General features: G+C 34.9%; 1 protein-coding gene across 1 annotated transcript in view; it reads left to right on the top strand.

Annotated features, from left to right (window-relative positions):
* Positions 1-26,763, top strand: part of GRID2 (glutamate ionotropic receptor delta type subunit 2) — a 1,417,443-nt gene that overhangs the window by 1,128,523 nt on the left and 262,157 nt on the right. Inside the window, exon 10 of the mRNA XM_037020242.2 lies at positions 6,957-7,154. Within this exon, the coding sequence (XP_036876137.2) occupies positions 6,957-7,154 (198 nt within the window). The remainder of the gene's footprint in view (positions 1-6,956; positions 7,155-26,763) is intronic.

Below are 26,763 nucleotides of genomic sequence, written 5' to 3'. Positions count from 1 at the left end.
AACTACAAAATCTGCAAGTGGCGAGCAGTGTTGTAAATCAAGTAAGCAATTAGCATGAGATTTTTTAAGTGACTGAATACAAATTCAGAATTATGAAGTTATCTAATAACCCGACAAGTGATGTGAATAAATCTTTGCTAATATGAAAATTATCAACCACTGAAATATTCTTTTCTACAAGTAGGTCTATGGATCCTTGCACTAATGCACTTAGATTGATAAACTACAGGCATTCTGTGAAAACTTCGTTTATTCCAGTTGCTGAAGATTGTGCTTAGTGTCATCCAAATGATCAGCAAATCAAAATCTGCAATTTGTTTTCATTTAATAGGCAGACAAGTATTCACCAGTTTAAATTCAGTCCTATTAATACTCCTTGAAATTAACTGCTAGAAAATGAACAAATTTTAAAGTCATGACTTTATAATTTCTCTTTCCCCCTCCCCCTGCACCTTTCCTTATGACTCAAACCACCTAATACACATTGGAAGTATATATTAAATAGGCACAGGTCATAATCTCCTGTCATGCGTGCTGTTGCAAAGGACCCCTAGTTCTCACTTCTGCCACAATCCCTTCTACATTCTGCTCTCAAAATTACTTTCTGTTTATGCTATTCCCCTTCCATAAAGCTCTAGTTCCCTGCAAAATAAAAGGGAAAAACCTTAATATAGTATCAATGCCCTCCATTATCTGGTCCCACTTAGCATGCTTTTACTTTATTTTTCCTTATATTGCAAAGTAACACACATACAGAAAAGAAAAAAAAACTTAAACCTTTATTAATGAATAATAAAACATCAGGGTAACAACTACCCAGACCAAAAAGTAGAATACCATCACTTCTGCTGGAGCCATCTTTCTGTGTGCATCTTTCTCTTATCCCTAGCATCCAAGAGCTAACTACCCAGAGGTGATGACTTACTTGATTTTCTTTATAGTTCTTTCATTAAAGAACGTATGAATCCTTATGTACATAGTTAATTTCACCTGTTTTTTAGCATTACAAAAATGAAAGCAAGCTGTTTTGAGTATTGCTTTTTTTACTTAATATTATTCTTTTAAAGTCCATACACGTTATTGTTTATAGTATAGTTTTTTAAAATTTTAAGTGGTTATTACATTGCATCCATATACCAATATATTTATGTGTATTATATTTATCTTTTCCATGTTGGACATTTGGATTTTTAAGTTACAGTTTTGGACTACTACAAATAATGTTGCCATAAACATTCTTAGGCATATATTTTAGCTCTCAACATTCTCTAGAATTTATTCCCAAGTAATAAAATTACTATGACATTACTACACATATTTTCCTATGAAATAATTGCCTATTTAACACTCAAAAACAGGCAAAATTAACTTGCTTATAAATATCTTCCTTCTCTCCTAGATATAGGAAAATTTTTTCCAAAGTAGTAGTACCAATTAAACATCTGCAAGAGTTAATAATACCTCCTATTTCTTCATATTCTTAACAATATTTGAGAGAATCAGACCACCTCTCTTTCCACTTCTCATCTCTTCATTCTTGCTATAGCAATATCTATTTGTTTATTCCTAGTATGGGGAAAATGGAAGTTCCTATGGCCAGGATCCTCACCTGACCCTTACTTAACTACTTGATGATGTACTTCGCCTACTGCTAGGCCAATGTTCCCACACCCATTGGCAATAAGCCATTATTGACTGAGTCACTATATAAAGAGCTCCACCCAGTGCTCTTGGTGGAGGCAGAAACAGAGTTGGATTATAGACCTGCAGACTGCTGGATGCAGATGTGATTCTAGTGCTCAACCTACTGCCTGACAATAAAGCCCAGTATAAACCCTTTTACCCCAAATACGTTCCATTGTCATTTCTTGGTCTCACCAAATCCATAGTGAACCTGCCTGGGGCTGAAAACCACAGGTGAGACACCTGGGTTATTAATTCTGTATAGGTCACTAACTCTCTCTTCATCTCTTTCTAATCTACTGATAAACTCATTTAGTTTTTAACATTGGTTATTGCTTTTTCTATTTTCTAAATCCTGTTGAATTCTTTTTTAAATTATGTAATGACACTTACTATAGTTTCCAATTTCCTGCCAATATAAAAGTGCCCTGCATTTCTTTAAATATAGTAATCTTAATTTTTGTAATATGTACCTAAAAATTTTAGTGTCTTAGTTTTCTTGAAAAACCTACTTCTGTTGTATATTATTTCTGATGTTTCTACATATGAGATGTAATTTCCTCTCAAATGTTATTTTTGACTTTTGTTTTGGACATTGTGTGAAACAATTATTTGAAGGAATAATGTAAGACCTAAAATTAACACTTTCCTCTAGAGAGGATTATTTTTTCGTCTCTCAGGCATCCAGAGTCTCTACCAGTTTTATACCACCTTAAATTATGTTAAAATTTGAGACAAATTATGGAATCCTACATTTTAATTCATAGATTGAAAAATTTGAGGTATAGATTTTAATTCATAGATTGAAAAATTTGAGGTACAAAGAGATAAAGTTGAAATAAAATGAATAAGTGTGACATGATCTTCTGTAATTCTGTGTGTACTTGAGTTGAAAATTTTGTTCCTTATTTTTCCTATCTATTGGAATAGTGCATAGCTGGTAATCCCAAAAATGGTGGTTTTCATTTTTTACAGTTTCCATTATATTTCTCTGGTGCTTTGCTTATACCAGTTACAGTGTGGGTTGCTTCTGTTTTGCTTTATATTTTTTGAGTATATGGCTTTTCCAAATACTAGGTTATATTTATTTTAAGAGTGGTGCCTATGATTTTTAGCACATCTCTTACTATACTGAGTGTAGTAACTTGATGCTGTAGCTGCTCAATGCATGTTAAATGGATGAATCAATGAGTAAATACATTTTGGACATAAGTGCATAGATAAAAGTGATTAAACCAAGCTCAGTACTGCCATAGAGAAGGAACAAGTATCATTTCTACTATAGGTCCCAGAGCTTCAATCTAATTTCTTCCACTATGTTTACCTGTCCAATATATTGGCTGATTGTCCTCATAAAGCACAACTGGTCTGAGGTAGAATTTATGAATAATGATCCAAATCTGGAATAGAGCTAAGGAACAAAGCTTAAAGACATTGATCTTGAAGATAAGTGATAGGATGTAAAAAGGGTTTATTTAGGGCATAAAATTTAAAAAGCATGTTCATCAATAGTTCATCAACCCTCTTAAAAAGAACCCTTAGTGGGAACCCTCCTACACTGCTGGTGGGAATGTAAATTAGTTCAACCATTGTGGAAAGCAGTATGGAGGTTCCTCAAAAAACTCAAAATAGAAAAACGATTTGACCCAAGAATTCCACTTCTAGGAATTTACCCTAAGAATGCAGCACTCCAGTTTAAAAAAGACAGATGCACCCCTATGTTTATCGCTGCACTATTTACAATAGCCAAGATATGGAAGCAACCTAAATGTCCATCAGTAGATGAATGGATAAAGAAGATGCAGTACACATACACAATGGAATATTACTCAGCCATAAGAAAAAAGAAGATCCTACCATTTGCAACAACATGGATGGAGCTAGAGGGTAATATGCTCAGTGAAACAAGCCAGGCAGAGAAAGACAAGTACCAAATGATTTCACTCGTATGTGGAGTATAAGAACAAAGGAAAACTGAAGGAACAAAACAGCAGCAGAATCACAGAACCCAAGAATGGACTAATAGTTACCAAAGGGAAAGGGACTGGGGAGGATGGGTGGGAAGGGAGGGCCAAGGGCGGGGAAAAAGAAAGGGGGCATTATGAATAGCATGTATAGTGTAGGGGGCACAGGGAGGGCTGTGCAACACAGAGAAGACAAGTAGTGATTTTACAGCATCTTATTACGCTGATGGACAGTGACTATGAAGTGGTATGTGGGGGGGGACGTCGTGAAGGGGGGAGCCTAGTAATCATAATGTTCTTCATGTAATTGTAGATTAATGATATCAAAATATAAAAAATAAATAAATAAATAAATAAATAAAAGAACCCTTAGTATAACCATTGCTATTCATTATCTTTAATCAATTTTATCTGATGTTACTAGGACCAGATTTTGACAACAGACCTCTGAAAGAGATCTACTTGCCTAGGGATTTACTTATAAAATTGGAATTAAAAATTACTTTGAGAGGAAAATTTAGCATATTAGGGAAATAATTTAGCATACTGAACAATCATTCTAAAGAGATATGAGTAAAAAAGAAAAAAACATTAATATTTCATATAAAAAATACACTGGGATATTGTTTTGCCACATAGACCACTTAGCTCTGCAATACAATTAATTATTATTCTTAATTGTTGTGTCATTCTAAAGAGTGGTATTCAACTTCCTGATGATTTAATTGTTGTTAAACTTAAGAGATTTTTTACATTTTTCAAGACCATGGTTAAATAGAGAATATATACGTCCAAAGTTATTGGTAGAGGAACCAGTCAAATATGATCTTCCATGGATCATCTTTTCATTGGTTTATCAATGGAAAGACATTCAAAATATAGAAATGAATGAATTATGTAAAAGGAAATAAGGACATGCTTTATTGCCAGAATTTACAACTTATTATAAATAATCAGTGCCCAATTAATTATAGAATTTCCTAACCTAATTTACATGCTCTCTGAATATGATCTGATTTCAGAATTTCTTTAATCTGTTCTGATTTTAATGACTTCATGACTTACTTCAGAGTGTTTGTGCAATCCATAGTCATTGGCTAGGTTATATTTTGTCCAAACAACCAAATGAACAATAGCAAATTCTGCCAAATATCTCTAAGATTATTATACATTTAAAAATATAAAATTACTTGGAATCATTAAGATGTTCTATATTTTATACATAATATTAAAGGATTGATTGAATTTTTAGTTTTCACTCATTTGATGTCATTTAGTTAAGCAATTCAGTATTATTAGAACCTGTCATCTATTGATCAATCAATGTTCATTAGCATCAGTTATTACTATAAAAGGAAAAAAATCAAGAGCCTAACAACAAAAGATTTAAATGTCTTTTTTTCTTACATTCTAGAACTCTAGAGTTAGTCAGAATCTGGTATAACATTTCAAGCATCAGTGAATAGACTCCTCTCTTATTTCCTTACGTGTGATCTAAAACTGTTACCAGAGCTCTAGCCGTTATGTGTTCATTCCAGCTGGAAGGAAGTAGAAAGGACACAAAAACAGCTGTACAAAACATCTGCCTACACAGCATTGGCCAGAGTTAATCGCATGGTCTCACCTTGCATAAAGGGAGACTATGGATTATCATTGTTCTTAGTAGTGCTAAAATTATATATATATAATATATAAAATTATTGCTATATGTAATTATATATAATATAAAAATAAAGTAAATGTATATTTAATATATGCAATTAATATAAAAAATACATTTAATATGTAAATATTAAGCATATTTTAGCATATTTAATATATACATACATATATATTATTGCATAAATATATTTAATATACAATTAGTGAAGAAAAGAATAACAGCTACTGGAGAACAATTAGCAGTCACCTCCTTTATCTACCTATTCATTTACTGATTTATTTTACTTTAAGGTAAGATATTGACAGTTGTACAAGACTAAACTTAAACAGAAAAACACCAGTACTTTAGAAAAATACGATTTAAAAACATTGCAAATACTAATATCAACATAGTTGTTGGTGATGAGCATCAAGCATAGAGCTGACCTTCTGGATATCCAAAGTGAAAAGAGATACTCAAATCACTAAATAAATTATTTTTATTATTTAAAAAAAAGGATTATTGAAGCATGATGAAGTTGTCTTGGCTCTGAACAGTTCAAAATTTATTTCATGATAAGTTTTAGGAAGAAACTGAATGTTATGGTGGATAACATCCTATAATAGATACAGTGATTTTATTTTATAAGGCACTTTACTTAGTGTCTAAGTAAAAGTCAAAAGCAAAGTATTATTTTATATCTCAGTGAAGGCTGATCTGTGAGTTCCTGAGGAAAAATGATACAAGGGTAAAATATTTTTGATATTCTGGCTTAGACTCAGGATAGATTTTAACCTGCCCAGAGGGCTGGATGGGCTATATACACTATGAATGGTTATCTGTAAATATTACTGCTCCTGTAAGATTTCTGAACAAGTTTTTGAAATTAAGGAATAGGTTAGCTAATTTTCTGTGGTCTGCCAGCATGTTGCAAACAAGCTAAGCCCTCTCAACTCCAGGTTTTCTAAAAAGTGAAAGGGGCCTATTTGTTAAGCGTAAAAGGACAAAAATGCAAAATGGCAAAATAGGGGGAAGGAAAAATCAATTTGCTGAATTTACTAAATTATACAATTTATCAAAAAGTTAAGTGAATATCTCATTGCAGTAGTAGAGAAGCTATTTTTGCAATGAAATTTGTGTTTATATCCAAGTTTCAAAATTACTTATCAAATAACTCCCAGTATAAATTTTAGCAAAATATGTGTTCTTAGAACTTTATTTTATCTTTTCAGAGACTTTTATATATATTACATGTGCTAACACATTATTTTACATATTTTTGAAGTATATATATATATATATATAAACTACCTGAAAATAAATACAATAAATTTATGGTTTCTTAAATATGGTTTTATTATTGATGAATTTTATTTTGATCCCAAGATAGCAAGGAAAATGAATTCATGTTCCCTGAAGATTTGTAGTCACTTTCATCTGATTTTTGATATAGTAGAAATTAAATGAGAGATGAAAAGAAATTGGGTAATTAAACATTGTTTAGTATGTTTGCATTAATAACGCATAAGTTATACTTGTAAGTTAATTCTCTTGAAGTGCAAAAGCAATTTTTAGGCCATTTGTAAGCAAAGCTCTTTGAAGAATTAATCTTTGCTTTAGGAAGCAATATAGATCAATATCAAGGATTTCTCTTATTTCCCATATAGGAAGAACCTTTTGTAATGGTCTCTGAAAATGTCTTGGGTAAACCGAAGAAATACCAAGGCTTCTCCATTGATGTTTTGGATGCCTTATCTAACTACCTGGGTTTTAACTATGAAATTTATGTTGCACCGGATCACAAATATGGAAGCCCACAAGAAGATGGGACATGGAATGGACTGGTAGGAGAACTGGTATTTAAGGTAAACATTTATTTATTTATCTATAATGTGTCTAAAGGTTCAACTATAACTTCTAGAAGCTATTTCATATAAAAATTCTCAGCAAATACTACTTTATGAACTTTGTGGAAAGAAAAAGTGGTGAAAAAAATAAAGCTAAATTTTAAAATATTTCCTAAAATAGAAAACTATCTAGTACAAGGCTTCACCTTTGCCAAACTTATACTCCAAATATTTTGTCAGTACATGATACATGATGAAGTCACAATGCAATTTACAAACACTATTCACATCATTTTTCTTTAAATGCAATGTTATTTGATTACTTAGGAGCTAATCATTTAGTTTTGGGGTCTAAGTAGTATAGATCTGTCCTTATATTTCTCCTTGTTCTTTCAGTTCTTAGAGAGGTGTTTAAACATCTCTATTTTATTTCTGTCAGGTTTTGCTTCATCTTTTAAAGGTCTGTTATTAGGAGCATACATATTTTAATTATTATGTCTCTCTGATGAATTATTCAGTTGTTAGGCTTAGGTTTACAATTTACTATTTGATTCATATGACCCATTTGTACCCTCTGTTATGACTGCTTTCGGTTAATCTCCAGTCCAATTTTCAAGCTGCATAATTTTAAAATTTGATCCAGCATTTACAATTGTTATTTTTTGTTGGGTTAATCTAATAAAAACTATTCTATCATTGCCAGAACTGGAATTTTTCCTGAAATGCCTAAGAGTATTCAAAAACTAAGGGATCTAAGTTGTTTCTGAGAGATGGAGAAGAGAAATAATGAAAGGTTTTGAAGTCAGTGGTAGGAAAAATAATGAACCTGTTTTTATATCCAGTAAAGCCTTAGAATTTGATTTATTTAATAATCCAATTACATGTGGAATTTTAATTGAAAAACATTAAAATAAATATTTTAATAGGAAAGGGGGATGATCAAACTCATCCCTCTTATTAAAATCATGACAACTTACATTATATTCTTTTATAGTGAACTCACAAACCCAATGTTTTGCCTTCATACTTCTGAGGGATTCTGCATGATCGGAACCCAGATAAGCAATGTTAAAATAATAATAAAGAAAAGAAAAAAGCATTATACAAGTTTATTTTATAGAAATAATAGATAAAATTCTTGATGAGTTATGCTAACAAACTTCACTTACTAAATGCAGGTTAAAGATAAAAAACATTAGTGTTAGTCTAATGTTGGTGCTGTTTTTAATTTTGTGTGTTTGCTCCAGTTGTTAAATTTTTATACTTGCTTCCTCACCTGTATAGTGAGGAGTACAATATGTTCATGGAAAGATCACTTACAACTATATACATTTTTTAAAACACTTCAAGAATGTATCATGTAACAACCACACACAAGTAATAATATGTTATTTTTCATAAAGAATCAATTAAGTTGTTTTCATTTGCATGTAAGAACGTATGTCATTATGATATGAGAACATAATCCATTTACAAAGCAAAAATTTAGGCTTAAAGAAGCTAACTGACAAATGTATGATTTTTAGCTAGAAAAACAAGAGAATTATTTATTGCAACAGATTTTTTATTTTATTTAAGCAGATACTTAGCCATTCTAACTAGGCTCTGAGAAATACTTGGGTATTTCTCAGGTGGCAGAGGATAAGGCCTACATCAAATTTTGTTAAAGCAGGCAGAGAGATAGGAAGAAAATTGAGAGAATGTGGTATCATGCTAAAGGAAGATAACATTTTAAGAAGGAAAGGGCAGTTAATATTAGAGGATGACTGCCAGTATGCTGAGGGTACTTAACATTCTCCTTAGCTTTATGCTGACTTATCAGTAGACATATAAGTTCCAGCAATTAAAAATGTCAATTCAATTATACAAGTGATAGTGTAGTAAAACAGTATAAAGTAATTTAGCTTATTCAACAAGATTCATCATTCTGGAATTCCTGTCAGACTTATTTAACCCTGTAAAGCAAAACAACACTATTGCGATGGCATGATCATGTTATGACAGAGCTCTAGAAAAGTGAGCTTATTACTGTTACATGCTTTCTACTAGTGTGGACATTTTTCATGAATCTAACTATATTTTAAATAATAATAAATATTGCCACTGAATAGCTCCATAAAAGACAATAAATAAGACTTCTAAGATTAACAAGATTGTCTACCCTCCTAAGGGAAAAGTAAAACTAAAAGAATGTTTCCTAAAGTCTGTCATGATATGGACAGACCATCAAATTAAAAGAGCCAAATGAGAAGTTTCTGAATTCATATGATGTTCCACATTGATTTCCATGGGCAGCACCAATGCATCGGAGTTCTGTTATCTTAAGTTAAAGGGCTTTCCTGTTAAAACCAGACTCAGAAGTTCAGTGCGTATGTAATTTTTAGAGAAGAAAATCCAGCCAGAGAGAGTAAATAACTGCCTAAATGTATAAAAGGAGTCTATATAAAAACTAAGAATGTGGCAAAGTCTTCTCCATTCCTCATCTGCCTCGCTGCTTTTATAACTTTCTGCAATTAATATGCTCTTAGAATATAACAGAATACACGTCTGGGCAAAATATCTTTCAATGTAAAATAGATAAGTGATAGACATGTTCTACTCAGTACAGGAAAAATTAAGAGTGAGTAATGTGACTGATAAGTTATTTTCTCCCTATTTAAAAGAGAAGAGCGGAATTGAGAAGAATGGAGAACTTTACACAGGAAATAAGTACAGCAAGTTTAGGATAGAAGTGCAAAAGTTTACGAAGATTATGAGTTATACAGCTGCATGTTCTATTATTTGGCTCCTTCTTTGGGTAGCACTCTAAAGTCATCAGCTTTCAAATTGGGGTACTACTACCTAAGGAGAACAAGACTTTTTAGGGGACAAACCAACCCAGTTAGCTTGATAGGAAGTTATTTACATATTCTCGATTCCTGTAAGTAATCTTTCCTATAAATGATCTGCCTGAAAACATGACCCTGGCATTTCTTATTTCCTTCATTCTTTATGCACTCATCTTCTTCTGCTTTATAAAATAAGGTCATATCTTTCATGTATGCAGTCTTTTTAAGGAACATGACTCTGAAGTAAATATTCTCTGAAGCACCAAACTGAGGGACAATGGATGCACTGGTGTCACTATAATCCTTTTATAAGTCAGGTGGTTTCACCTAAAAAAACAAAAGCAAAGGTAAAAGAGAAAGACAACCTAATGAAATTGTCAAATGCTGGATCATTAAACATTTTTTTGATGATAGTTCACAGTGGTTTTCCACATAAAGCAAGAAAGGGCTTCAAAGAATTAAATGACTTTGCTAAAAGACAGACAAAAACTCCTTCCATCTTCATCTATTCATTCATATGAACAAGATTTCTATAAAATGACAAAATATAGAATGATGCTTACCCCTATGTCATTCAAGCCATATTAAATAGTGATTCAGTGGATATTTGACTCAATTGAAAAATAATAGCTCTATCCATATCATAAAGAGCTGCATTTCTAATAAAATTCCACTTTTATGACTAATGAATCAATATATCATATACTACTATAATGATGACACAACCCAGAAGACATATTTTACACCTAAAACTTTATGGTCGCAGGTTATTCAATAAAGATTGAGTAACACAACACACATATATCAGAATCCAGTCTGGAAAACAGAAGTCACTCTGGAATTTCAAAGAGAAGAGATTTAGTACAGGGATTGATTACAAAAATGTTAGAGGGAATAAAAAACAAAAGAGAAGAAGTGAAATAAAGATATCAGGACCTACTAGTGTGCCAGCTGATGAGAGGACCCATCAGCCAGGGCACCTCTGCCCTTGCTGCTGGGGCCAGGAAGCCCCACTCACCGGCTCTGTGACAGCCACTGAAATAGCCATTTACAATGGGCAGCTCTCCTCTGCTGCCCTCGGACACCCTCAACAGTTCACTCTGGTGAAAATTAAGAGGCAGCTGGATGGCAAAAGAGCCTGAGAAATGTAGTTTGCAGATTCCCATCCCTGTGAGACTCACAGTGTATAACAGAGGAAAAATGGTAGGTGTAGGGTTGAGACAACAGGTAAGTGACCAGTTTTGTCTACAACTTGCACGCTTTTCAATTGTCTAAAACAAGTATGAATTTAATATGTCAATCATAAATGTGAAGAGGTACATACTTGAAAAATTCCTTTGGGGGTTATATGAAGAAAAGAGTTTATTTCTACACCCTAACTGATATCACGTGATTAATGATATGACAGAAGCTTCACCCCACAGAAAGCAGATTAATGGTGGAATAAAGCTATAACTCAGAAGATGGAAAGGAGGGAAAAACAGGTGTAAAATTGGCATAAAGTATTTATACTTAACATGCAAATAATTTGTAGTAATGTTTCAAAATTAAAATAGCCCTACTTAGAATCCTATCTTCAATTTCTGAAATTCTAGAACAACACTGGGCTTTTCATCACTGCTCCTACACATGCAGTTTCACAAAGGTAGAGAACCTTTTCAAAGTCAGATATATCATAATAATGAAATTGATAATAATATTCTGTTAGTGACTATACTGCCAAAAATGTCATTTCCTGAGAAACAAAAGAAGAAATTGCCTGCATGAACTACACAGGTTTCCTCATTTTTAGTGGTTCACATGAATGGCAAAAAAGAGCTTGGCAATTTTTCAGTTTTATATGGTGTCTTGCCAATGGATTTCAGCCCCAGGAAAGTTTGCTATGGATTCAGTGTGACCATAGAAAATGACAGCAAAACGTTCTTGGGGTGAAAGGGTTATACCCAACTTTATTTCCAGGTGGCAGGTCAGTCACTAGATCCACATTCACTCAGAGCGAGTCTGCAGGCAGCAAGCCAGTCTCTGCCTCTGGGCCCCTCTGTCCACATAGCTGTCCCACACAGCCGTCCTCTGGGCCCCTCTGTCTGCACAGCCATCCTCTGGGTCTCTCTGCATGCACAGCTGTCCTACACAGCCATCCTCTGGGCCTCTGTCCTTGGTGTTGCCACCACTCCAGCCTCTGCTCTGCTCTCCTGCAGCCTTGCAGCCCTGCCCCCTTGTCATGCCCAGAGCACTGGGTGGAGCTCTTTTTAAAGAGTCAACAGCCATGTAGTGCCCACAGGTGTGCAGTGAGCTAGTCAGCCAGGGCCAGGTGAGAATCCTGGCCACAGATACTCTCATTTTATCACATACGGTAAATATATTTCCTTTATTGTTATTTTAATTCATTGATGCATTCACCATACAAAACCTATATTTACCTGGGTGTTTTATTAATATTTTTAAAACATAATCAATTAACAAGTATTAATGCCTTGGTCATGGCACCGTGAAGGAATGCAAGTAAGGGTAAGAAAAGAACATCTAGAACACATTTCATTAATGGTCTCTACTCGCCTTACACTGTTAGGCACTGGGGACACAAGATGAATAAAACAAGGTTCGTGCCCTTAAGAACCTCTTTGCTTTACTTAATGGGAAACAGATGTTAAACTAGATACTACAAAACAATGCAGTAAGTGTGCAGTTAGAGGCATGCATGGAACACTGGGAAGCCATGAGGGTAAAGGAAGGGCAAACTTCCTAGGAGAAGATGTGTATGTTAATGATGTAATAGCAAGTAGTAATCATCTAGGTAAAGTGGGATCGGTTGTTATCCAAAGCAAGGCAAAAGAACATAAGGCAAAGGCAGAAAGGTGAAAAGTAGCATGGCAGGCAGACCAAGAAAGAGGACTTTGTAGTGCTCTAAGCAATAGGTGATGAGAAATCTGTCCTGAGAAATTAATAATGTGGGTGGGGTGAAAAATACAGAATTAGAGACATAAAGAAGGTAGGATCAACAGAAATTATTAACTAAAGTGAAGGGAAGGGAGGAGTCAAGAATAATTCTTGGGTTCAGAGTATGAATAAATATGAGGATAGGGAAAGAGATTGCTAAAAATGATTTAGAAAGGAAAGGGATGAGGTCAACTTAGAACAGGGTGTGCTGGATGTGTCTGCAGGGTGTTCACAGATATATAGGAGTCCGAAGATCACTGAGATTGCCCAGTTAGAGGCATACACCTGGGAGTCGTCAGCCTATGCATGGTAGTTCCTGAGCTTGCTCAAAAGGAAACACATGGTAAGGAGATGACCAGGATTCAGGATGACAGCCTGATGAAGGCCACACCGTTTAAAAATTGCCATTTAAGAAAAAGAAGCATTTATGAAGAAGAAACAAGTGAGAATAAGTCAGAGAATCATGACTGAACCGCAGAAGAGGTCAGTTAAACTAAAAGAGTTTCAAAAAATAATCTAAGACTAGCAATGCCAGAAATACCTAAGTCATAAGGACTGTCGAATGTCCAGGAGGCTGGCTCTTTGGAAGTCTTTGGTGACCTAAGGCAGAGCTGTTTCAGTTGCCTGGAGGAAAAGAAGCCAGATTGTGGAAGACTGGACAAACTTGGAAGTGAAAAGGTGGAAGTAACATGTGTCTATACTGTTCTTTCAGAAAGCTTGCGTGGGGAAGAGAAGAAAGTGATAATAGTTGAAAGGGTCATTTTTCTGGTGGAGCTTTTGTTGTTTCATTTATTTTTAGATGAAGAGAAAACTGAGTATAATTATAAACAGAGGGAAAAAATAAAGAGAATTTAATATAAGCAAAGCGAGCTAATAAGTGAGGAATAAAGATCCCAGGGAAGATAAAATAAAAGCTTAGATTGAGAATTGATTTTTAGCAGGGTAAAGTTGGTTCTTTGATACTGAAAAAACTATGAGCATGTGTCTGTTAATCCTTACATCTATAGGTCAGAGGTTGGAGGTTGAGGAAGATCGTATCTCATTGCTTCAAATTTCTTGATAAATTTGAAATCTGTTGACAGTAATGGACACAGGTAATATGTAACTCTACAGGAGAGTGGGACTCTTTGAAATAGATTTTGAAGAAAGTGATGGTGACTGCTATATAAAAATAGATAAAAAGGTAGATCGGTCATGCATAGGACTGAGCTGAAGTTTATGTAAGACTAACACTTTTTATTGCTACTACTCTGCATAATAGTGTGATTTTCTTCAGCTGTCCAAGTGTAGATGTCCCAGTATAAGAGAAGAGAGATTAAAACATCTACATCAAGGTTGAGATATGGTAGATGAACTTGGCAAGGAAATCAAGTGAGAGGAAAGAAAAGCTAAAATGTGCAAGGATGCATGGTCCTGACTGGGAGATAGACCTGGATAAAATTAAGGAAAAATTAATCAGAATGTCAATATGAGGTTGAAAATCAGGTGAAGTATAAGTGAAGCTGTAAAAGAGCGAGTAGGATAGAAAAAGGTCACCAGAACCTGAAATGTAGAAGTTCTAGGGAAGAAATGTTGTCGACCTTCTGGATCATGGCAGAATATTAGAGGACACAAAAGGAACTGGCCAAATGACCCAAAATGGGGCAGAAGAAGGAGGGCTGAGTAGGTGGCACACAGGAGCTGTGAAGCTATTCTGTCTGAGACTGTAATGGTGGATACATGACATTATGCATTTGTCAAAACCCATACAAAGAATGAACCCTAATACAAATTACAAGCTTTAGTTAATAATAACATATCATATTGGCTCATCAATTGTAACAAAAGTACCACACTAATATAAGATGTTAATAATAAAGAAATCTGTGCTGGGGGACAGGGAGCATGCCAGGGAGATTGGGTAGAATATGGAAATTTTTTGTACATTATGCTCAATATTTCTGTAAACCTTTATAAATAAGTCCATTTTTTTAATGGCTCAGAATTATTGTTATAAGGGATGTCTACCTTGGTACTGAAATCTGTTAGAAGATTAATAGATTTTGGGGTAAATAGGAATATTTAGCCAGATCTCAAAGTTTTCAGTGCGTGAGAAAATATTGTGAAGTCTGTCTGATGGTGATAAGACAAGTCTCCCTCAGAAAGCATACATGTAATTGATAAACAAAACAAAATGGAAGTAGCATGCGTAGAGTCCACCAATAAAGAAGAGAGATCAGGTTCCTTGAGTATCTGAGAAAACTGACAAAACTTCACAGCTTCTTGTAAACGACGTAAGTGATGGAAGTGAGTTCTCTTTCCATGGAAACTCACCATAAAGATAAATTTTTGCCCAAAGCATCCTCAAGCTCTTGATCTTTTTCTGTGCTGCCTGGATTCCTCCCCATTCCTACCCTCCATGGTGCTGCACATGGATAGTGAATTATTGCTGTAGAAGGTCATGGCACTTGGCTGGCTGAGTTCACTTCCACACCACAGTAGCTAATGTCCTCAACAGGCCTCCACCTCAAGTGCTGAGGTAGGAGTGGCTCAGTGGAAACACCTGAAGCAAGCACGGGAGGATGCTGACTCCCCAAAAAAACTGAGATGCTGTCATCAGAAGATGGAGAGAATGAATACTACGTAGGCAAAACAAATCTCCAGAGGTTTAAAAATAATGGAAAAAGAACAGGGAGACTATTAGTAGTTACATGTATGCAAAAATGAAAATCATTTGTAAATCAAAACCTGTAGTAATCACATTAAATTACAAACAATATGTCAGAAAATATTTTCACAAGTATGATGAATTGGTAGCACCACTGCTTCACTGCTGCATGAGGAAGTCATTCAATCCATGAGAAGATACTGAAGCCCCAAGAGGAAAGGTATAAAAGATAGGAATTAGGATTTCAAAAGAGGAAATTGAGAGACAATATAAATCTAAAAGGAAATCTCCTGTAGTGGAGAAGGGCATTAATAAGTAACAATATATATAAGGTAAGTAAATGAAATATGAATGATCAGAACTTTTGTAAGGAAAAGCTGCATGTCTGTGTTACAGAATGTGGAACTACTTTGTATCCACATTCTTTAATAAAAAGAGAAGAACATCATTAGAATTGGAGGCACATATTTCAGTTAGCAATATACTGACAGGACTGGCAATTAACACAGTTACCACAGGGAATTAAAAAACATAATTTGAAAAGAACCAAATAATAATTATTAAGACTTACATGGAAGTTCCTATTGTTGGCACAATTCTATATTCTTTGCAGTTATGAATTCTTAGTATTCACAACAACTCTATGAGGTAGACATGACTGTTATCCTAACATTGCTAATGATGAAACAGAGTTAAAGAGGTAAGATAACTTGCTCATGGTCATTTGGCCAAGGTGTAGAGAATTCATAACCCTAACCCAGGCACTTTGAATCCAGAGTCCAGATGCTTAATGCCTTCAACAGTTTATAGAGGGGAATATAGAAATTGAGTTCTAGTGTAAGTTTGGTCTGAAAAGCACATTGATAAACCAAGTCACATGATAGGAAAATAATACTCAGAAGCAATTCACAGCTTTTTATGACCTGTACATCAAAGAAGGTTCAAATGCGGTTTGGATGAGTATGAGTGGAAGATGAAAAATAGGGTTATATAGAGGATTTGCACAGTGACTAAAAACATGTGCATCTCTAAACTTCTCAAAGAAAATCTCACTTCTTTCTCAAAAACCTTTTCTCTCCCTTTCTAAAAACAAATTAACACTCCTTAGAAAGACATGCATTATTTTCTGCAGTCTCTATTCTCACTTCCCTCCTTTATGGAGTGACATTTTGTCACACTCCATCTAGATCACATTCAGCTTCATCTTGGCTGTCCTTATGTGCTTCATCTTCCCGAATTTTTAACCCCAGATGAACTCATGCTTCCCAAATTTTCAACCCCAGATACACTCATGCTTTGTTTCGTAAGACTTTCAAACTATTCCTATTTCTTGGTAATCCTGTCTCCTGAGTACACCTCTTCCACTCCTTTTAAAACTTTTATAACGTAAGAGAGAGAGAGACCTTTTCTTTGCATAGTCTCTCTTTTGGAAACTAGAAGGCTGAGGTTGTGTTTACTTTGTATGCCAAGAAGAATGCCCTGTATTCATCCATTCATCCCCACATGTTTTTGAATGCCTGCTACACTCCGGGCACTGTGCCTAGCATCACAGATACAAAGGAATGGAAGACATTGTTCCTACCTTCAAAGATCTCATGGTGTACATGGAAGACAAACATGTAAATAAATAATGAAAACACAGCACAATAAATGCCACAGGGTCATACATACGGTGCCCCATGGCATCCCAGGGATGGATGGCAGCCTCTGCGTGGGGAATGGAAAAGATTTCATGGGAGAAATTTGAGCTACGTCTTGAAGATGAGTAGGAGTGGGAGAGGGAACAATAGGGATAATTATAAAAGCATAAAAGCATGTTTGCCATGCTGAAGAGCTTAGACTTTATCATTTAGCCAATGAAAATTATAAAAGGTTTTTACATAAGAGAAAAATAAGATTTAATTTGTGCTTAACAAAGATAGCTGAGGTAGGGCCAAGAATTCATGGGAGTGAAGAAGGAAAAAAACAAATGCCTTTTTCAACAATCTAGGGAGGAATAAAAGAGTATCTAAATTCAAACTACAGCAATAGAAGATTAACAAAAGGAAAGATTTTGAGAAAACAATATTCTAAGATGGAATTATTAGAACTTGATGACTTGGATGTGGGATCACAAATCCGATCGCACCGCCAACTGGGTGAGTTGCAATGGGAAAGGGCTTGGGAGACTGAAGGAAAGATGTGAAGATGCCAGCTGAGACATCAGGGTTTATTGGGACTTACACACAGGGAGTCCAGGCATGGCCCCCTAGATGAGGTCCCGCATGGCTGTCAGGGACAGGGAGGGAGCTGCTTGTATGGGGTAAGCGGCAAAGACTGTGTGTACCAGGGGTGAGGAGGCAGAGGCTATGTGGTTTGTGAAAAGGAATCATTCTTGTGTGACCAGCACCCAAAGGAACAAAACCTTGGTCAGAGGCTTTGCCTCCCAATAAGACATTTCCTCAGACAAGGCGGGCCCGGATTCAGCCAGCCCCAGGTGACATACCATACACCGGAGCATAAACCCCGAAAGAGGGGGCCATGTGGGGACATGGTTATTCTGGCACAAAAGGTTACAAGTGGGCAGTGTTTGTCCCCATTGTGAAGGAGAAGAGAAAAGGTGTTGAGTCTTGGTGAGAAATATAGCAGAGGAAAATGAGCAGATGAATCCTCAGTGGCAGAAATGGAATACAGAAGGAGAGCAGATTGGAAAAGGGCAGCAGAGACATAGAGCGTAGTTATAGACGTTTAGATTTTGTGGTACCTGAAATGCATCCTAGTGGACTTGTCTGGGAGCCATTAGTAAATGTGCATCTGGAATCCATGTGACTGATGACTAGGACTGAAATAAATGTTTAGGAAATATAGGTATTCTCACCTCTGTTGGTAAAACTAAATTGGGATTGCTGGATTAACATGAAGGTCATGCACAAATGGTTATTTAAGGTCCTACATCATTGTACTTGAGCCTGCGTAAGGAGGATTGGCATTGTTAGTTTTGCTGCTAGGAGAGACAAAAAAAGGGAAGAGGGAGGAGAGCTCACTTTGGGATAAGAGTTCAGAGAACCTGATATGTGGCAAGTCACCTCGTTTCCCATCTGCCCAGGAGAGGGAAATTCTAGGAGCATTTGGGAAGGCATCAGGCTCCTCTGTGCCACCAGAACAGGTTTCATGAGGCATAACAGTTAGCATTGTTCTCATGTCCATTCCCTGAGAAGTCAAGTTGGGGATGAGTCCCTTGGTCTAGAGAAGGTCAGAATAATCAGCCAGGACAAAGGTCAGAAACTGTCTCTTAAGTAAGCAACCCACTGGATTAAGAGAAAGCATTGTATGAGGAGACATGCTTATGGGTGAAACATCCTCAGCTGAGTCCTGAAGACCACCACATATGCTCCATGATCACAAGTAAAGCCCTTCCCTATTTCCATTATATTTTTCTATTCCTGCAAACTAGTCTTGAAATTATCTGCATCCACCAATAAATCTTCACTGTCCAAAGAACACTTCCCCTACATACACCTGCCCAGTGATCAGTATTTGTGAATGAAGAGGTAGCTTTGCCAAGGGTATGAGGATAAAATGTGTAAAGAGAAAAGAGGTCCTTACAGGTAAGACTTTTAAGTTGGGAAGTGAGTAAGATTTTAATTCTCAAATTAGACCAAACAGTATTAGTGGGCTGATTGAGTTTCCCAGAATATGCCATCTCTAGTCAGGCAGGAAATTCAAGAAGTACCTGTGGTCATAACAGTGCATGTTTGTATGTCTGAATGAAGAGTGTTCAAAAATAACCCACTGGATATACATATTGGGTGGGGCTGGAGCAGAGATTTGGGAGATCACAGAAGCTGTGTGTGTGTGTGTAAGTAGAAGGGGAAAAAAATGACCCCAAATACTTGTTGATAAGGAAAGAAGCACTGATGAAGCAGTATAAAAAGAGAGCTATGAGAGGAAATAGATTATGTAGATGCAAATGATTGAGCACACAGTTGTAGGGGCAATTTTCTAAATTTGCAGGTGATATTTAATTGGCAGATACTGCAAACAGTAAGGAGCAATTCAATCAGTTAAAGGACTTGAATCATTAAGTACTTGGTCTAATAGATGGCAAGCACAGGTAAGTAGAGAATAATGTCTTGAATCAAAGCTAAAGAAAAGGGAGTTAGTATTTGCCAAAGAGAATATGCTGTCCAGTCCAGGAATGACTCTTAGGTTTAAAAATAATTTACAGGCATGCGCAAACAAAAATCCAACGAAATATGTGTAGAATTAGAAAGATTTGGTGGGTTATAAGATATAAATTAACAGACTACTGCATCAGTCAAAGCCAAGGTGATATAAAGACTGGTGCTATGATGAGAAAATCTCATAACCTGAGGATATATAAATCCTGAACTCCACTTTGGCTATTGAAATGTCATATATTACCTAGAATTTCACCTATCTCTGGTCATGGTTTAGGTGTAAAATTAATGAGTAAGATAACTTCTGGGCATAAAAGAGAGTACAGATTTGTGTGAGGATGTTGTAAATAACTTTTAAAGACCATTTCAAACATGAAATTCTGTATGATTCTATGGACATAGTATTGGAGCATTTTGTTTAGATTGGTCATTTTTATTTAGGATGCTCATTCCATAAAATAATAATGTCTGTTAATCTGGAAATTATAAGCAGAGGAGTATGCCACAAGTGAAAGAGAGTAGTAAAAGTTTACTGTGGTCTAGGAAGGTAGTTGATACAGTAGACATCGTGCCTCCTTTTTTTCCCTGTGTTTTTGCAATTTTGAGTACTTTAACTACTAAATACAACGGTTAACTTTAATATTGCAGAGAAGTTGAAACATCTTTTATTACAACATCAAAACTATGTATGGAATCTTTAAATATTCACTCACATCTCGCAGTGAATGTACCAGCCCCACCTGAGGAACTCGTTTTAAAGTCACATATTAATATCAGCATGAGTATCTGGAAGTAGAGCCATGCCTTGAGAGATAATTGTGGGTTTCCCCTTGCCTGCTATTTGGAAACTTCAGATTTCACTTTCTTTAAGTCTTAATGATTTCAAGTTTCTCTCCAAAAGCTGATGATGTTATAGTGCCAAGGTTTAAAATAAGATTTCCCTGATTAACAAACAACCTTACAGGACTCAACTATATTAAGAGTTGAGGTGACCACAGAGGATCCCAATACTGGTGTGAGGACATTGAATGTACCTCTCACTCATTTGTAGTTCACTTAATACTGCACAGAATCAGTATAACAGCCAGGACAGATTCACTTCTCATAGAGACAAACTGTTTCTGGAAGCTAGTTCTGTCATTTATAGAGAACTTAGATTCCCCTGCTGTGGAGCCTAAAAAATCTATACTAGTGATCTTAAGTGAATTCTAGAATGACAGAAAATTTTACAGTAATAAAAATAAAAATCCACCCAATTCTAGTCATTGTCCTTGGTTTGCATTTTGCAGTTTGGGCATTTCAGGCAGAAATGACTTGTGTGTGCTCTGCTCATCAGCGGCCTTAAGACGACCTCTCAGAAAGTTGAAAAAAATCTCTAAATGACTAAAAAAAAGTCTTTCTGATCATCCTTTTCTTTGAAGATGGCAGCCTTCCCTCTTGGGAATTGCAGAAATGGTATTATTTTTAAATCCCTTTTAATGCTGCAGGATAATGACTGAACCACTGCAATTTATAAATAACTTGTAGCTTGCTTCCCACTCAGTATTCAAAAAGTAATTTTTGGAGCCTAATGTGTAGTTGGCATTTTGAAGAATATATAAAATATAAAACAGAGTTCCAGTTCTCCAAGAGCTAGGTAGCTAGATGAGAGGTGAGGCAGGTAGGGGTAAAGCGGAGAGAGAAAAAGAAAGAGATCCAATACTTTACTATCCACACTTAAACTCCTGGTGAACTCATCTGGTCCAAGGATTTAATTTTCACCTGTAAGTAGACCACTTCCAAATTTGTTTCTTTCAGCCCAGACCTCTCACATGAACTGTAGACTTGTATTTTCTACTACCTACTCAGTATTCCCTCTTAGATGTCTAATGTGTATCTCTAACATAGCATGCTCAAAACAGAATTCTTGATTTCACACCTCCCGCCTCACCTCAGTCTACTCTACCCACAGCCTTCCTGTCACATGTCCTGGCAACTCCAATCATCAGGTTACTCAATCTACAATCTTTGGGTTACCCTTGACTCTTCTTCTCTGCATCATACTTCATACACTGTGCATCAGCAGATATTTCTGGTTGTCAACCTGGAACATATCCCAGATATGATCACTTATCAGCACTCAGCCACGACCCACTGGTGCAAGCCACCAGCTTCTCCCTTTGAGACTACTTCTGTAGCTGCTTAACGATTCACCATGCTATAGTGCTCTTTTCCTATAATTGATTTTCAACACAAGCAGCCAAAGTGATCATTTTACAATGTAAGTCAGATCAAACCACTCTCCCTGAATCCCTTCAATAGTTTTCCTCATCACTGTGAGAATTATTCAAATTCTTACGATTGCTTATAATGCCTCCTATGCTCATTCATACATGTATATACCCACCACCATGTCTGTTAATCTCTTTCTTCTAAACTGCTTTCCCATGATGAGTATTGCTTAGGGGCAAAATAAAAAATAAATATTAATAAATAAATAAAATATAATCAATTTTTTTATCAGAAATTATAAAGAAGAGAATTTAAAAGCATATGCATGCCAAAAGAAAAAAAAAAGGGAGCAATGAATACTGGAGAAGCAGTTAGGAGAAAGAGATTATATAGAAACCATAAAAGCAAAAAAGTAGATCAATTTAGCAAGCATAGTATGGTGGCATGATAAGCTCCACAATTTGTTTGCCCATAGACTTGTACAAACTCTTACCCTCAGAGCCTCAGGTTTGTCCTCAGTACGAGGAGGGTAGTGATACCTCTCTTCCTGGCTTGTCCAGCTAGCATACATGGAGGTGTGTGGGCTGGAAACCTTGAAACCCAGGCTGCTAGTCAGAGGGCCTGGCTGACGGCTTGGTAAAGGGAAAAAAAAGCAATGGCAAGGGCTTCTTCCCAGTGACAGATACCTACCTGCTCAGGCAGTGTGTAGCCTGCAACCAATGCATTTTTGGCCAAAATGTTAACGTATTAAGAACACTGATTTCCCTTTCCACGTAACAAAGAGCAAGTAAGTCAGTAGATTTTTTTTTTTGGAAATCTACTGTGGACAAAATAGTATGAAAATATTTGGGAGATAGACTGAAAACAAAGCATCTCACTCAAGACATTTATAATTTAGAAGATAAAATAGGTTAAGGGGATATAAAGAGGCACAAAAGCTCAAACATAATATAAATTAGTCACAGGGAAAAAAGTACAGTGTAGAAAATATAGTCAATAATTCTGTAATATCTTTTATGTTTACAGATAGTAACTACACTAGTATACTTTATACTATATAAAGTATAAAGTCTGATCAAATTTTGGATTTTATGTATATGTTTATGTATTATATAATATAATTATATGTTATCATACCACTTAAAATCTACACAGTAGATTTCCAAAAAAAAAAAAATCTACTGACTTACTTGCTCTTTGTTCTGTGGAAAGGGAAATTGGTGCTCTTAATATGATTGAGGGTGAACATTTAGTTAAAAAATAAATGAATTAATAAAAATGTTTTAAAAAGAGAAGATAAAATACTTGTAAGTGCTGTATGAGAGATACAGAAAAACAGAGAATAGAAGGATAATAGTAAGCTCCAGGGGGGAAATATCATGAACACAGGTAAAAATTTTAAAAAAGGGAAAATATATCTTAATTATATGAATGTATAATATAAATATAAATAGGTGGTGTCAGAGACAAGCTTCTATTGAAATAATGAAAAATATTAATTTCTGTAAACATCAGTGTGGCAAGTTCCATAGAATACTTTTCAACTGAATATACTCTAAATTACAATATCAAAAAATCTATTGATTATAATAGGCAAGAGAAAGAAAGCATTCTAAATATCCTTGAAAGGACCATGATTAAAGTACTGTCATAATCAATAAATACTTTTTGAATTCCTACCATCTGCTATTTGCTGAAAATTCAAAAATGACAATATAGTTGTTGCTTAAAATCTGTACACGCTTTAGAAAGACTGAATAGTTTGTGTGTGTGTGTGTGTGTGTGTGTGTGTGTGTATCTTAAAGATATGTTATATGTCGTAAAGTATAAAGTCGGATCAAATTTTGGATTTTATGTGTATGTTTATGTATTATGTTATCATACCACATATAATTATATATATAATTTTTACACAAATGCAAATATATAATACTTGTTTATAATATATATGAACAAATATTATTTAATATGTATATATAAAAATAAAAAAGAGTCTAAAGGATTTGTATCAATCTTGAAACAATGGTTACCTGTGGGATAATGTGGGAAAGACTGCTAATTGTCCTTAAATATGTATTCTCTTCTTTCTTAGTCATATAGCTCCTGAATTATAGCCAGACACAGACTGCCCACAGAATACACTTCCTAAGCTAGTGTGATCATGTGACTAACTTCTAACCAATAAGAATTACATGGAAGTGTCATACTAAACTTCTGACAAATATTTTTTTTAAACGGAGGATTCTTGTTATTCTGATCTTCCCCATTCCTCCTCAGTGGAATGGCTAGAGCTCAAATACCCATCTTAAACCATAAGTTGGAAACTATGTACTGAGGAGAGCAGAGCTACAAGAGAAAATGAGTCTGACTTGTAATTCCAGAAGCCTTATCAGCCTGGACTACTAGCTATGGAACTTCTATGTTGATGTTTAACCCAGTGATATTTTGGGCATTTTCTTTTACTTGTAATAAGAGAATAGGCTGGTCCTATATAATTTGAACCTTTGAACACTAGAATGTATTTGTAATATTGCTTTTACAGTTTAATATTTTAATTTATTTATTTTTCATCTTAGTTGTACTTTCCTATATCCCTGTTAACCTATATTCCTATTCCTATTCCTATATAGCCAGTGCTAATAGAGTTATAATTTCCTATCTCAAAAAGCCAACCTCTTATTTAATGGCATATAAAAACATACCCATTAAAATCTGCAACAAGATAGGGATGTCAACCCTAACAATGATTTGATATTATCCTGAAATATACAGCAATTGTAGATTAAAAGGGATAACTATTCTGATAGGAGTTAGGACTAGCATTATTTTCAGAAAGTGTGATATTTAAATGACCTAAAGTAGTCAAGAATTGAAAAATTATTAGCTTTAGTAAGAAGTTTCTGTAGTTTGGCCATTTTAAAAGTATATAGAACTGTAAGTTGTTATATACAGTTTTGCTAAAGAGGCTAAAAACAGACTTGAATAAATAGGCTAAAATAAATATAAAGGTATAATGTTCTTAGATCCAAAAATTGTTAAAATGTTATTTCTGGCTTGCTGAGACAAGCTATACAAACCAGTTGAACCGGAAAGGAGTGGATGGGAGATTAAGGAAAACACAGAGAAAGATAAGAAAGACACGGAAACCAAAGTTGCAATCAGGAGGTTCACTGACTGCTGGTGGTGGACAAGTGACACAGTTTTATTTCTGAGCACAGCTTATACACACAGGCTCACAATGATGTCACTCATAATGATGTCACTCCCGGACTGAATTCATATCTGGTGCTTTCACTTCTGCCTCTGGTGGTATCACTTCCAGTGACATCAATCTTGGTGACATCACGTCCTGGTGCCGGGATCTGGTGATGTCACTTAAAGATCTTTGTAACATCACTTCCGGGGTGATATCGCGTCTGGCCCTCCACACCGGCTAAAGTAAATTGTGTTATTTTTTAGTCCATTCAAAATCCCAAAGGAATTTTATGAATTTATGAGAATGTTTTAAAATACATTTGAAGATATATTTCAATGGTCTTAGCTTAAAAAGTTCTGAAGATGTAAAAAAGGGAAAGAGAGAAATTCTAGAATTCTGATAGGAGTTAGAACTAACAGTATTTTCAGAAAATGTGATATTTAAATAACCTAAAGTAGTAAGCAGTAACCTAAAGCAGAAGATGTAATTTCAAATCAGTTAAGAAATTATGGATTCTTCTAGGACAATACTGAGGTAGTGGACTAATTTTTTTAGGGGAAAAAAATAATTATGTTTATATCATATTGACTCTGGATACAGTCTGTCTGGGTTGGATCTTACCTTTATAACCTTGGGCAAATTACTTAATCTATGTCTCAATTTCCTTATCTACACAATGAAGATAATAATAGTGTTCACCTCAGGGGATGTTTGTGAAGATTAGTTGAATTAACCACTGAGAAGTATTTAAGCACTATATAAATACTAAATAATAGTGTCAGTAGTAGTAGTAGAAACAAAATATCCTTGTATTTGTCTTAATTGGATTGTTAGTTGCTTTATCGTGTGTTAAACTACAGTCAAATTAATGCCATTCTTTCAATGAGCCCACAAATAACCTGCATAGATGTGTAAAAGTAAATGTATGAAAATATGAAGGGAGTTACAATAGTGGTCATATTATTGGGATTTGAATTTCTTCTTTATAATTCTTTTTGTTCTTTTAAAACTTTGTAGAATTATTAAGAGTGATCTTAATTTCAGAATAAAGTTACTTTAGCAACAATTTCATTGATCATACCTGGAGATTTATTCATTTCTAGTGATACATTTAAAAGTAATGGATAGTGTTATGGTTTTGTAATTGAAACTAAGACATTGATTTATAACAATGACATATTAAATCATAACTGTTTCTTTCAAGAAGACACAAAATCTTGACATTGACAAAGTTAATAATTTGTGGTTAATTTGACAATTTGGTTATTGTCCTTTTCCCCAATACTCATGTTTTGGTTTCTCCCATGAATAGGAATAACTTACACACTGTATTTACTTGGAAAGCTCTATTGAAATTTTAAAGTAGCAAAAACATTAGTATTCCTATATTAGCAAAAATAGAATGATCGATCATATTGTAAGATCTCAATAAATAATTTTTAGCATTAAAATTTCAGAGTTAGAAGGACTCTTATAGAGGTAATTCCAATCCACTCATTGTATAGATAAGTAATCTAAAATGATGAAAGTCTGGCTGCTCACCCGAAGTCAGGCCATATGTCATTAATTGAACATGTAAGACTTGAATATATTCTTCCTTTTCTTCCTCCTTTGCTTCCTTCCATCCTTTCTTCCTCCCTCCCTCCTC

The sequence above is a fragment of the Manis javanica genome, chromosome 5 (assembly GCF_040802235.1).
Source record: "Manis javanica isolate MJ-LG chromosome 5, MJ_LKY, whole genome shotgun sequence".
In the NCBI taxonomy this organism is placed as follows: domain Eukaryota; kingdom Metazoa; phylum Chordata; class Mammalia; order Pholidota; family Manidae; genus Manis; species Manis javanica.
The sequence above is the reverse complement of the archived record's forward strand: the minus strand, read 5'-3'. Positions and strand labels throughout refer to the sequence as shown.